The 13,912-nt window shown below is 53.9% G+C and overlaps 1 protein-coding gene across 1 annotated transcript in view; it reads right to left on the bottom strand.

Annotated features, from left to right (window-relative positions):
* Nucleotides 1-13,912, bottom strand: part of MYOM2 (myomesin 2) — a gene marked incomplete at both ends in the record, with an annotated part of 62,011 nt that overhangs the window by 29,510 nt on the left and 18,589 nt on the right. Inside the window, 7 exons of the mRNA XM_080710777.1 lie at nt 73-247; nt 1,449-1,632; nt 5,226-5,353; nt 7,133-7,186; nt 7,753-7,952; nt 10,055-10,196; nt 12,763-12,924. Coding sequence (XP_080566903.1) covers nt 73-247; nt 1,449-1,632; nt 5,226-5,353; nt 7,133-7,186; nt 7,753-7,952; nt 10,055-10,196; nt 12,763-12,924 — 1,045 coding nt within the window. The remainder of the gene's footprint in view (nt 1-72; nt 248-1,448; nt 1,633-5,225; nt 5,354-7,132; nt 7,187-7,752; nt 7,953-10,054; nt 10,197-12,762; nt 12,925-13,912) is intronic.

The following is a 13,912-nucleotide window of genomic DNA, read 5'->3' as shown; positions in this document are numbered from 1 at the left end:
CCCATGGTGTGTCCACCCCGGGAGCCTCATGCCCGTGTGCCCTGCCCGCCCACGGTGGTGACGGCATGGCACCTGTTGTATCCGATGGGCTTGTGGTTACACGGCTCCCACTGGTTGGTGCCTGCCACGCAGCAGTCCACATAGTAGCCCAGCAGGTCCTCCTCCTGCTTCGGCCGATCCCACTGCACCACCACCGACGTCTTGGTGTTCCGGGAAGCCAGCACCCGGCCGGGCGCAGACGGGACCACTGCGGAGGGGATGGGAGGGTTGCGGATGGGTCAGCCTTGGGGGGCTGCACCAGAGATCGCTCCTCCGAGGGCAGTGGTGACCAGGGTTAGCCAAGGGAGAGAGGGGGACAAGGAACCAGGAGCGGGTGAGCCAGAGCTGCAGACTCGCCGGCCTCCTCCCCAGCCCATAAAGAAATAGCCCTCGTGAGTGCACTGTGGAACCCACAGCTCCACCAGAGCTGCTGGGAGGGGATCTGCCTGGTCGGGAGCCACCCAGGCAAGGCTAGTGGGGAGCATGAGGGACACAGAGTTCAGCCCCAATCCACCGGCAGACCGCCTCACCTCATGCCTGGCTCCCGTGGGCTGTGGTCATGGCTCTTGGGGTCACCAGAGCCAGCCACCCGGGCCCCAGCCACCTCGGCCACGCTCAATGTTCATTCACTACTGTCTCCTTTTGTGTGTGTGTGTGGTCCTGGGGATGGAACCCAGGGGCATTCTGCCTCCGAGCTACACCCTCAGCCCTATGTTTTATTCTTAATTTTGAAACAGGGGCTTTGAAACCTGAGTTGCAGAGGGCCTCACTAAGTAGCTGAGGCCGGCCACCAACCACAGTCCTCCTGTCTCAGTTTCCCAAATGCTGGGATTACAAGCGTGCTCCACCATGCCCAACTTAACTATTAGGGTGCCAATACGTGAAACAGGCAGGGCCACTTTGAGAGATGGCAGTATGTCGAGGCAGTGGCCTGGGATGTGCATTCTAAGATCCTCGCTTAAACCAGAACCCAAGACCCTCAGCAAATTAGCGAGACTGTTTCAAACTAAAAAATAGAATTGGGCTAAGGGTGTAGCTCGGAGGTAGAATGTCCCTGGTCTCCATCTCCAGTACCACAAGAAGAAAATAAAAGCAAATAAAAGATGATATAAGGTAGGGGTGGGTGGCTGCTGCCCAGAAGGGGAATTTCAGGCCCCAGAATCTCTTGTCTAGGTCTGATGGGGCCTCCTGCTGGTCACCAGGTTTCACAGGGGATGCAAGTCTGAGGCCTGTGACTGTGCCCAAGCCAGGCTGTCAAGCTGTGCTACAGGCACAGTTGGGTTTTACAGGGTGACTGGCCTGGACACACGCTGGGACCTATTTGTTGTTTCTATGAAAAGGAAATAGCACTCGGAGAGCCGCTGGCCAGCCCTGCCCGGCCGCCCGCGGTCTGGGCTCCGGAGGCTCACCCACTGTGTCCTGCGCCTGGACGGGAGGCGTGATTTCCGACGGATCACTCAGGCCGTGCTTATTGGCTGACAAAACGCGGAACACGTACGATTTCCCCTCGGCAAGATCGAAGACGGCATACCGCGGGGACCGCACGGCCGTCTGGGCGTTGACTCGCTGCCAGCTGCCACTCCCAACCACGGACTGCAGGAGAGAAGAGGTTGGAGCGAGGCCCCAGGGGCGCGGAGGCCACCATTCAGCCAACCGCACTGGACCAAGCCGCTGCTGCAGAATTTATCAGCCTCTCCGACATGGAGGATGAGGTGAGACGGTGAGACGGTGCCCGAGGTCGGAAGTTCTTTTTAAGTTGCAAAGGGCTTTACTTAAGGGAGGGAATTTTTGGTGATTATAAACTTATTCCATAATTTCATATTCTCCAAATTTTCTACACTACATATTTAATTTTTACCCTTCATAATTACATTTATTTATTTATTTGCTTATTTTCATGTATGTGTGTGTGGTGCTGGGAATTGAAACCTGAGGAATTCTACCTCTGAGTTACTCCCCTAGCCCATTTATTTATTTATTCATTCATTCATTCATTCATTTGGTGGTACTGAGGATGGAACCCAGGGGCATTCTACCTCCGAGCTATACCCTCAGCCCTATTTTTTATTCTTTATTTTGAAACAGGGTCTCACTGAGTTGCAAAGCACCTCGCAAAGTACCTGAGGCTGTCCACAAACCGCAATCCTCCTGCTCAGTAATGCTGGGATTACAACCATGCACCACCACACCCTGCTCCAATTTTTTATCTTTTATTTGGAACAGAGCCTCACTTAGTTGCAGAGGGCCTCGCTCAGTTGTTGAGGCTAGCCACAAACCTGTGATCGTCCTGTCTCAGCCTGCCAAGCACAAGGATGACAAGCTTGTGCCATTAGTCCTGGCAATAATTGCTTTTAAAACTCCCTTATAAGCCAGGTGTGGTGGCCACGCTTGTAATCCCAGGACTTGGGAGGCTGAGACAGGAGGATCGCGGTTCGTGGACAGCCTCAACTACTACTTAGTGAGGCCCTTTGAAACTCAGTGAAACCCTGTTTCAAAATAAAGAATAAAAAACAGGGCTGAGGGTATAGCTCAGAGGTAGAATGCCCCGGGTCCACCCCCAGCACCACAATAAAGAAAAACTCCCTTATACGCTGTTTCCCTTGTTCCCACAGAGGTTGAACCTCCTTTTTGAAGATAACTACGGTAGAGGAAGCAGGACGGCCATTACCCTGCCAGGGCCTGCTGAGATGGGGGAGACACCCCGGGTAGCAGCCCGGCTCCTGGAATCAGATTCACGTGGAAAGGAGACACCGACCCTCCTTGGCACAAGTGAAAATTCCCCTCTTAGGAATGTTGGTGGACCGGGGCTTGTGGTAGGACCCAAAGACAGTTCCCCTTGTGGCTGCGTGCATCACTGTCTGGACCACAATGGGGGCCAGGAGGATGCTCAGCCAGGGCTGGCCGGGGAAGAGGCCCTTCTGCTCGAGGAGGGGGCACTGTGGGATGAGGGGCACCTGCCAAGCCTGAGGCAGGGAGCCCCCCAGGGCAGGGCCAAAACCAGGTCACGGGCACTCCATCTCCTATGCGGGGCCTGGGGGCAGCGTGGGGCGGCGGCCAAACACGCACGTGGAGACTCCATGCTCAGCACCACAGGCGTCGGTGTGGAAAGGGGCAGATGTCCAGAACCAGTGCTGCTAATTACACCCTTGCAGCGCACGCTGCCTGGTACGGCTGGGATTTAGTGTCCCCAGAAAAGCTCCTGTGTCGGCAGTGCCCAAGTATTGAGAGGTGAAACCACTGAACCAGGGTCCTGTCCTCATCAGTGGATAAATCCGTGGGTGGAGCAATGATCTGAATGGATTTACCCGGTGGTACTGTAGGCAGGGGGTGTGCGTCAGAGGGGGTCACTGGGGGTGTGGCCTTGGGGACCTATCTATCCTGCCCCTTTCTCTCTCTCCTCTCCTCTCCTCTTCCTCCTCCTCCTCCTCCTCCCCCTTCTCCTCCTTCTTCTTCTTCTCTCTCTCCCCCCTCCTTCCAGCTGCCCTGAGTGGCATTCTTGTGACACACCCTGCTGCCATGACAGTGCTGCCTTGGAGCTGGCCCACTATGGACTGACCCTCTGAAACTGTCAGCCAAATAAGCTTTTCCTGCTCTGCATCATTTTAGTCTGGTATTTTGGTAACAACCACACACACAAAAAAGGAGTAAAACACCACCTCACACCTGGACGCAAGCTCAGGAGCCACAGAGAGAAGAGGGAGGCATGCTCTAACCCTCCTGTGGTCCCCTCAAGACCTGAGGGAACTTTCCCCCCACCGGGAGGACTGGCACAGGTGTCCAGAAGCAGAGGCGCTGGCGCGCGTCCGCACTGCCTGGTGTCTGTCTGCTTCACTTCTGTTCTTTCTTGCAACACAGGCAAGCGCTCTACCTCTTCTCATGTGCAGCGCCAGCCCTGCCATCTCTGCCGCCCCCTGGGCCCGTCCCAGGAGCATCACTCCCCGCAGTTCTGCAGAGCCTGCTCATGTCGTCAGACCCTGTGTCTGCGGTCACCACCACTGCCAACAGGTAGCCAGGCCTCCAGCAGCCCAGAGGCGCAGCTCCTCCTAAGCCCTCTGGTGATGCTCGGGATTCCTAGAACTGGTGGAGAGGAGCAGGGAACGATGCCGCCCCCATCCAGGGCAGCACCGTGTGGGGCCGCGGCTTTGCTGCCACAGCGCCAAGAGCTACGTGCCATTACCAGAGCCCCGAGGGCCACACTGTGCTTGGCAAACCCCCCCCCAGTGCACCCTGGTAACCAAGCACAGCAGACAGCAGGGACAGCTCAGCCCAGCAGACCAGGGACCAGCAGACTAGCAGGGACGGCTCAGGCCTGGCACGTGGGAGGCCCAAGGACTGCCATTTCTGTGATGCTTCTGCTTAGATCGCAAAGTCCTATCAGTGTCCTGAGTATCATGTGCTTTTAGGAAGTGGTACACGCTACGCCATATATGTACACTGTATGTTATACTAAATATTGTAGTGTGAGATGAACTCGGTATCATGAAGCCATAGTTGCAGGGTTCGTGGGACTCTAAAGGTTTTTCCAATGACCGCCCATGACTCCCTCGTGGGTCATCAAATCCCAGATCAGTTTAAACCTGCATCTTTAAGGTATCAGGGCAAACTAGATTAAAGTAAGACAATGTGTAATATGCAAGCTTATCACTGGTGTGACGTGGTTGGCTGCGTGCATACGTGCGTGCGTGTGAGTGTGTGTGCGTGTGTGTCCAGGGCTACAATTCTGAGCTTCTTTATGTGTGTCCAGGTCAACAAAGTGTGTGTGTGTGTCCTGGCAGCATTTCCTGATCCTTCCCTAAGCCTGCTCCACTGCCTCTGTTCCCTCTACAAGATCGCCACCCTGTGGCCACAGGGCTGCTCAGGAGCCCTGAGCTCCAGGATCTGTGGGAGACCCAAAGCCCTGGGGAGCCAGGAGGGAGCCCTGCTCCGACGTCCAGTGCTGCAGGCTCGGTCCTCGCTGGACGCGAGCCCAAGAGGAGAGCCACGGCCCTGCTCACACAGGGCGGCAAGCCCCACCACGACACCCTGGCCCGGCTTCCGTTCCCGAACGCTCCCCTGGCTGAGCTCTGCAGTTAGCCCCTCTTAAGTAACAGTGGTGGCACCTGCGAGGACCGAGGGACCCCACCTCCCGCCCAGCACAGTGAGTGGGCAACATGGGACCTGCTTTGTCCAGAGCCTGACCACAGTACCTTCTCTATGAAGTACATTAAGGGCTCCTTGCCGCGGGGCGTGGGGGGCTCCCAGCTGAGGACCACATAGTTTCTGCTGACTTCGGAGGCGTGCACATCGGTGGGAGGACCAGGGATCTGAATGTCACCTGCAGGAGACATGAGCCAAGGGAGTGTCCGACGCCAGCCACCTGGGCACAGCCCCGGGCACGGCAGGCACATAGACGCCTAGCTGCGCTTTGCTGCTCAAAACAAACAAACCCCAAGGCATGCTTGTTCAGAGCCAAAGCGCAGTGCGCCGTGAGGGATTATCTGATTATTTTTGTTCCTAATACCAGCCAGTTCATTAGAGTGTCATCCAAAATTCTTCCAGAGTTTCTGCTGGAAGGGGGAAAGGTTTTGCCGGTAATAAATCAAGCATTTACCCAGAATGAGCTCTGGCTGCTCTGGGAAGGCTCAGCAGTGTGTCTACAACCTGGGAGGGCTGCAGAGACCGCGGTCTCCAGAGAAAGACCCTCCCCGGTTCCTCCTCCCCAACGCTGCATGCCTGCAGAGGACTTGAATTATATATCAGCCTCTGAAGCCCCGAGCCTTCCATCACAAGGTCTCGGCAGGTCTGCAAGCACCGCCACCAAGCCTGGGTGTTTGAACTTCTGGACTGATATTGACAGACCTATTTCAGACCTATTAGTGAGATATTTGTGATCAGAAGCTTCTGATACATCTTTATTCTGACTATCTCTCATCTTCTTTTCTTTTTTGTAGCCCTGGGGATTGAACCCAGGGGCATTCTACCTCTGGGCTATTGTTTTGGGTCCCGTTGAGTTGCTGAGGCTGGCTTTAAACCTGCGATCCTCCTATCTCAACCTCTCAAGTGCTGGGATGACAGGCGTGCACCGCCACATCAGGCCGACCTACATCTTTTTAAAAATATAATGTAAGATGCTGAAGATTTATGTTTGAATTTATGGGAGATCCTCAAGGGGGGGCAGTTTTCCAGACCCACGGTCCCTTTAATTGTGATACAGAATATTATGAGCTTCCAATTAGATTAGCACATGATTAAGATGGTTTGAATTATCCCTGGGACATCTCTGTGCCCTTCACAACATCCAATTGCTCTCCTGGGACCTGGCTGCAGGCGAGGAATTGAACAGCCACATAGAGACAGCACAAAACAAGATCGGGTTTCATCTCCCGAGTCCCATTACGGAGCTCAGCGCGCCTTGGAGAGGATGTGGGCCTGATCTCAGACCATCCTGGCCAGTGGGTTGAATTTCACACAGGAGTCAGCAGGTCTCCAGGAAAGTGCGGAGACAAAGGCTTGAGACTGGGCAGAGTGGGGGCAGCAGCCAGGACCAGCTGGCCTCTCTCAACCGCACACTATGTCCACACCCAGAGAGGTCCAAGCAAGGACGCCGTGCAGGGGAGGCGCAGGAGACTGGGGCCGGGCTCCCCGACCCCAATGCTGCTGGGTCCAGAAGCACTCAGTGGCAGGGAGCAAGACAGAGCAGGCGGGCGGGAGAGCAGTTCCCACGCCCAGAGCCCAGGCCTCTGCTGGGAACAGGGAAGAAGAAACACCTCGCTTAATGCCAAGGCAAAATGTGCAGACCCAGTCCTTGCGAGAGGGACTGGGATTGGAGTGCTGCTCCTCAGTCGTTAGACTTTCTGCCACAGGGGTGGGAGATGTTCCGGCTGTGGACGGGGACCAGGGCTGGAGAGGGCCCGAGCCGAGGAGCAGCCCGGCAGTATGCTGAGGACCCGGTCCTTCTGCCTCACTTGGTCCTTCCTTCACTGGGCCCGCGGGCTAGACCTGTGTCTTTCTCTCCACTTGGGGGTGGCACCCATGTCTCTGTGCCTCCCGCAGATTGAGGACCCTAAACCCTCAGAGTCGGTGCAACCCCATGGAGGGGGCCTAAGCCCCTTACCTTCAAGGTCATCCTGGTAGATGACGATTTCTTTCTCTCCCTCCAAATGAATGGCTGCAGAGAGGAAAGGCGACACTGAGTTTGACATCCAAGGACTCCCTAAAGGAAGCCTGTCGTCGTGACTCAGGGCAAGGTCTAAGCCGACTGTGCCCCTGGACTCCCACACAGCCAGTCCCCAGGAGCATCGGAGCTGGCATTCACTAAGGTCCTCCTAGAGCCAACGGGCCATGCAGGGAAGAAACACACTGGTTCACTAAAGCCATAACTGGGTCCCGCCCCACTCAGGGTCTGTGCAGTGGAAGTAGAGACTCAGAAACACAGCAGCCTGACGTCAAGGCCTCTTGTTCTCCTTGTGTGCTGAAAGTGCTCCACCAGAGGATGAGAGAGGTCTCCTTCTGAGCCAGCCGGGTGGGGTTCCAGGGCAGAGCTTGGTGAAGGTGCCCCATACTGGCTGTGAAGTGTGGCTGCCACCGCCCCCTGTCCCCTTCCCAAAGGGCACTAATAGAGACATAGGAGCTGGGGAATTACGCTCAACAGCGTGGGAAGGAAGAGAAAAGGACAGACCAGGCAGGGTGGCCCAGAGTCCCCGTTACAGCTGTAACTCAGTGCCAGCAGCCTACCTTGTAGCCTTTTGAGGTCAACGGGGTCAAGGGCAGCCACCGCGTCGGAGACCCTGGAAGGTCGGCTGATGCCCGCACTATTGACCGCCCTCACGCGGAACACGTAAGACCTTCCTTCAAACAGTCCTGTGACTGGGTACTTGCAAATTTTTACTGGGGCATCGTTACACTGGACCCAGTTGGTAGTCCCCACTTCACACCTGCAAATATACAAAAAAGAAACATAGAAAGGAAGACATGCAGCTGTCCCACAAATCTTTACAGGTGTGTCTACACGTATCAATTGTCACAGCGAAATAGCTCAGGTTGGTAAATCTATACCGTGAAAATATTGATTTAGACAAACAGAAGTATAATAAACTGGAAGATAGAGCAAGTTAGAAAATATAATATCATCTCCTACAGATGTCTTTATAGACATCTCCTACAGAGAGAGATAATAGATGGGTAGATAGATGGTCTATAAGAGACGTAGAAATGGATGACAGGCAGATGGAAGGAGATGATTGAGAGACGACAGGTAGATGAGAGAGATTGATAGATGAGAGATAAATGGAAGGAGACAGATGGATAGAGAGATGGCAGATGGATGAATGACAAGTGACAAATAGGTAATAGATAATGACAGATGAGAGATAAATAAATAAATTACCCTGAGTCTTTGTCATTTAGAGCTTAAGGTCCTTTACTGCCTTCAAACTCGTTTAGGTAAAGGATCCCCAAAGAGCTATTTCTGTTCTGTCCTTGCAGCGCTCCCTCCAGCTCTGGAGATGGAGCCACAGCTGCCTGCACCCCATCGTGTAGAGCTGAGGCTCAGAACCAGCCCTCTTTCCTTGGGTGCTGAGCCGGGTGGTCCCCGCTGGAACGCAGGCTCCAGTCACTGGGTGGTGTTAACGTGTTTCTTTCTACAATGCTTCTCTTATGGAATTTGGAAGTTCTTGAAACAGTAAGTCGCTGGAATGTAGGAGATGCAGGAAGACTGGCCTCGCTGCTTCACTGCGGGGCAACAGCTTCCTGTTAGTGCCCAGGAGAAGAGAGCAAGTCCAGGAAAGCAGCCTTTCAGAACTCTTTGGCCGAGTGGCCTGCTCACTCAGGAGCGGCCTCCCTGACAATCAGAGCTGTCCGTGGAGGTTCTCAGAGCCTCACGCCCTGACCTGCACCAGCCACAGCCCCACATGGTCTACACTGAGGGTACAGAGGGGGCTCGACCCAAGTCAACATTCAACAAGGCTGAGGGCCAGGAGAGGTGCCCCCAATTGCTGGAATGTTCTATAGCTTTGGTTCTTTTAATGAGGGGAAAGGAGTGTAGACTGTTGACAGAGACAGTACATGAAATAGTTCTGAGAACATGGTTGGACAATATCAGATATCTCTGAAGAAAGAAGAGAGTTTTCATTTGTTTGTCTTGAATTCAAGGCAAACCCTGCAGATCTGTCCACGGCACCCAATATGCTCTCAACAGCAAGCACTTTAGCTAAACGAGCAGCTTCATCTGGGTAGAGAAGAGGATTCTGTCCGCCTGGGCCAAAAGGCCATACCAAGGGATCTTTCTTGAAATAGCTAGCTTACTGGACTGTGTCGTATGTAGAACCTTGGATTCCTACCGGGGATCACCCATGACCACCCAATAGCTTGCACCTTCTGTCTCACTTATAAATCCATTCTCTGTAATTGCAACTTCTTCCACTGATTAAACTTTACGTTGGAGGCATAAATTTCACATCATCTAAACACCCATTGGCTCTGCTGGGTACTGTTCACAGGCTCTGAGAATTATACCAAGTAAAGGGGGATCAAAGAGTTAAAAGCCCATGTAATGATGATCTAAATTTAAGTTATAACTCAAAGATGAGCTTCTAATATTTGATACCTTGAAGCTCCAATATTTTTTACGTGGAAATCAGAAGGAAACTTTCTTACTTAACAGGGAAAAAGAGCAGAACTGTGGGAGCCCTGAGCTGCACCCCACCCGGCCACTCTGGAGCTCAGGAAGGCATGGGCCTGCCACTCTGAAGCCCTGTCCGTGTGGGCAAGCCTGACCCTCCGGAGTGCGCCTGGACTTCTTGCTGGGTATGAATAGAGCCAGAGAGCTCCAGAGTCAACCAAAAGAATCCCTCAGGGCACCCTGGACTTAGCCTGTTGGAGGATATTCACCAATTACCTAGTTGGAAACGTTCAGTAACCCAACAGCAGGGTCCTTGTGGCCAGTGAAATGGCAGAACCAGCTGTGTTTTGAAACCCGTTGTGGGTGAAGATGTGCACCTGGAGCGCCCCCATCTGGGAGAAATGCGCGTGCACTCACTTGTCGATGAAATAGCCAGTGACCGGGCTCTCTGTGGTGGTGTTGGGTGGCTTCCACGTCACGATGACGTAGTCCCTGTTGGCATCATGGCACTGCAAGTCCATGGGCGCCCCAGGAGCTCCAGTGACCAGTGGGTCAGCGTCTGAGGAGGGAGACGTGTTCGCCGTCACATAAAGTCAAGGTCACCTCGAAGCCCGTGCCAGGCTCCTTCAGAGGCAAACGCTCTGTGGCACACACTTCAGTCTTCAGATCAGCCACCTACTTTCTGATGAATCAGTGTCAAGAAACAGAAGTACACTTCGGGACCTTTTAGCACCTTAGAATGCCCTTTCTGAAACACTCACGCCTGGCTTTTCATAATGGAATCAGATTCACCTTTACTTAGTATCATGTGGTCACCTATGGGCACATAATCCAAAGCTCACCACTGATGACTCCACCATTCTTAGCACCCGAGAAATGCCACCTTAGATGCGTCTGTATGTCAAAATCCCTGGATATTTTGAGGATGTTATTTTCCTCTGAAAGCCATGAACAAATGTTCGGGTCCCTCCTCCATCCACCTATTCATCCAGTCATTTATTCCATAGCCTGCATTTGATCATGATACAGTTAGGTTTTGTTTTCAGATTTTAATTACAGCTACACTGAAGGCCAGCAGAGCCATTTAGAAATTCAATACACTGAACATTTAATTTCCTTGTCTAAAATGTGTGTGTACTCAGCAGCTTCGCTGATGTACATTCTCAGCAGTGCATGCATACAGTTTCCCGTTCAAATCTTCTCAGCATATTAAAAGCTAAGGATTTCTTGACATCAGGCCAAATATTTTCTCTCAGCATTTAAAAATCTCCAGAAAGTCATGGGAACGGCTGAACTCCCCCACCTCGCGCTCAGTTCTCCCCTGGCGGTGCTGAATGAGCAGGGCGATTTAAGCTGTGCTGTAGTCATTGCATTTTTATGGGGTAAAATATCTTGCCAGAGGCCTACGAGAGAGTGGAAGGTGCCTTTACTGCCAACCTAATAAAAAGAGCCCAACCTCATAGAAGGGTCTCAGATCGCAGCCTTGCAAACGGACTTGTTCACATTGGGAGTGCAGGTGAAGTGTGCTTTCGGCTGCTGGGATCTCTAAGGCTGGACCCTCCCTTGCATGCTGATCGAGCCCACGGGGCAGCAACGCAGCATGGCAGTGTGAGAGGTCACCCAGGCCCGGAGCTGCCGGCTGTACACAGGCCCACAAGAGCCCAGGTAAGACAGCTGGCCCATCAGGGCGGGGATGGACAGCCCAGCAGGAGCCAGGACTCAGGACTGCAGCCGGCCAGCGGTAAGGGGGTATGCTGCACCTCCAGAGTAGGGTTAGAGTTAGGACTGCCAGGTGCGGGGTACGGCACGGGGCAGAACTAAGAAAGAACAGCCCAAGCCGGGCATGGTGGGCATGCTTGTAATCCCAGAACTCGGGAGGCAGAGACCAGAGGATCGCAGTTCGCAGTTCAGCTACTTAGCAAGGCCCTTCACAACACAGTGAGACCCTGTTTCAAAAAATAAAAAGACAAAAAAAATAGGGCTCGGGGTGTAGCTCAGAGGTAGAATTCCCCTGGGTTCCATCCCCAGTACCGCAAAGAAAAAGAAGAGAGAGAGAAAGAGAACAGCCCATTCTGAACTCAAAATAGGTGGCTTTGTAGAGGGACTCTGGCTCCAACAGGACCTGGCCCCACCTTAGAGAAGGCCCCGTACCCTGAGCCTCTGTGGCTTTGCTTGAAAATCTGAGAAAGAAGCTGGGTGTGGTGGGCACACTCGTAATCCCAGTGCTTGGGAGGCTGAGACAGGAAGACCGTGCCGGTTCAAAGCCAGCCTCAGCTACTTAGTGAGGCCCTTAGCAAAGTAGTAAGAAACTGTTTCCAAATAAAATACAAAAACTAGGTCTGGAAGTGTAGCCTGAAGGTAGAAAGCCCCTGGGTTCCAGCCCTAGTACCACACACACACAAAAAAAATGAGAACATTAATAGTTCCTTACAAGCTTGACAGTGAGAAATTTAGATTATAAATACATATGAGCATGTGCACGTGTTCTGTGTATCTACTATGCATACCTATGTTGGCATATGTCACTTTACAAATACATGTGCAGTACATACATAACACCTATGCTGTGCCCGGTGCATCATGAACCCATGTGCTTCCACAAGTGGGATTCAGAACACAACCCCGTAAGCAGTAAGATGAAGCCCAGCAGTGGGCTGGACGTGCCCGCCAGGCACAGCTGGTCAGTCCTGGCCACTGTACGTTGACTTAGACCTGTGTCCAGCTGGAGCTGGGGATGAGGTATCAGAGTGGTCCTGGTCCCTGCCTCTTCCTTCAGGCCAGAGTCCAGAGGGGTGAGGCTTGGCGGGGAGGCCAGGAGGCCAGGAGAGCAGAGGCCGCTGGCTTTCCCAGCCCCACCTCTCTGCTCCAGTGCTAAGCTCCGGAGAATGCAAACCGCCGGTGCACTCTAAGGTCGCCTTGTATACTCTGGAAGCCCGAGAACGGTCAGGGAGACCGAAGGCCACACTCAACGTCCACACTTGCTTCTTCCGCTGGCCCTCGGGACGCAGTCTGACTGCCGGGCCCGGGAAGAGTCTGCTCCAGGCCGGAGGGTTTCAGGAGCGCGGCCACCGGCGCATCCCTGCCTCGCACAGCCTCCTCCCACCTCCCGCTCGGGCCCGGCTCACCTCTGACAAACAGGAAGGCGCTGTGGTCGCTGACGCCGCCCCGGGACACGATGCGCAGCGTGTACAGGCCCTCGTCGTCCTTGTGCAGATGGCTGAAAGACAGCGAGGCCTGGCCTTCCCCAAAGAACATCTGCGTCCACTTGGACTCCTTCAGCAGCACGTCTGAAAGTGCAGCGGGTTCAAGTCATGCCCCGAGGCCACCCCACGCACCAGGAAAGCCCACGGGGACCATGGCGCCATCTCAGACCGACGGGGTGGCAGCCAGGCGGCCAGGAGCACGGCACTGATGCAAAGCCCATGCACAGGCCGAGTGTCAGCTGGGAGAGCCACTGCAGAGCAGACTGCCGAGCACATGGCGGGTCGCCAGCTCTGCCCCACCCGGGTTCAGTCCCCTGCCCGGGACCCAGCCCTGAGCCCTCTGCCACCCACGGGGACCAGCAGCCCCTGCTCGGCCAGCGCCACCCTGCAGGCCGGCCTTGGGAGGCTCGCCACTGGGGCTGAGAAATAAAGAAGGTACAACTTGGGGGGAAAGGCAATGGCGGAATCCAGATCATCTCTTTTGCTAAAGTGTTGCAGACTCTAAGTGTTCTGGGCCAGGCGCGGCCTTTATTAAACCCTCAGCATGTCCTCCTGAGCCCTCCACCTCAAGACAGTCGTACCTCACCAGGGACAATACGGTGCTTGACACCACTGTTCACGTTGCACAAGGCTTTCCCATTACAGATTTGCTTTGAGTTTTCTGAAATCATCTTGATCAATGTTACAATAATTTCTAAGTGATTGTGGTTAAAAAAATAATACTGTGAAAAGAAACTAAAGCTATCTTCACCTGTTGTAGGAGAGAAAGAGAGAGAGGGAGGGAGGGAGGGAGGGAGGGAAGAAAGAAGGAAGGAGGAAGGAGGGAGGAAGGGGAGAGGTCTGAACAGAATCAGTGCAAATAGTGAATGACCTTGAGGAAATGCTCAGCGTTGGAAATGAAGGAAACATGAAGTGAACTGGCGAGAAGTCATCTCCACCCCACCTGCAAAGATGAAGGTGCCTCCACCATCGAGAGGAGCGGGGAGACGCCTCTCTCCCCTGCGGTGACACTCCCGGAGGCCTGTTGCAAGTGCGCGGGTTAGACACCAAAACCCAGACCCAAGAATATGCC

The sequence above is a fragment of the Muscardinus avellanarius genome (assembly GCF_963383645.1).
Source record: "Muscardinus avellanarius genome assembly, chromosome: 14".
Taxonomy (NCBI): Eukaryota; Metazoa; Chordata; class Mammalia; order Rodentia; family Gliridae; genus Muscardinus; species Muscardinus avellanarius.
Note: the sequence above shows the minus strand (reverse complement) of the source record. Positions and strands in the feature narration are given on the sequence as shown.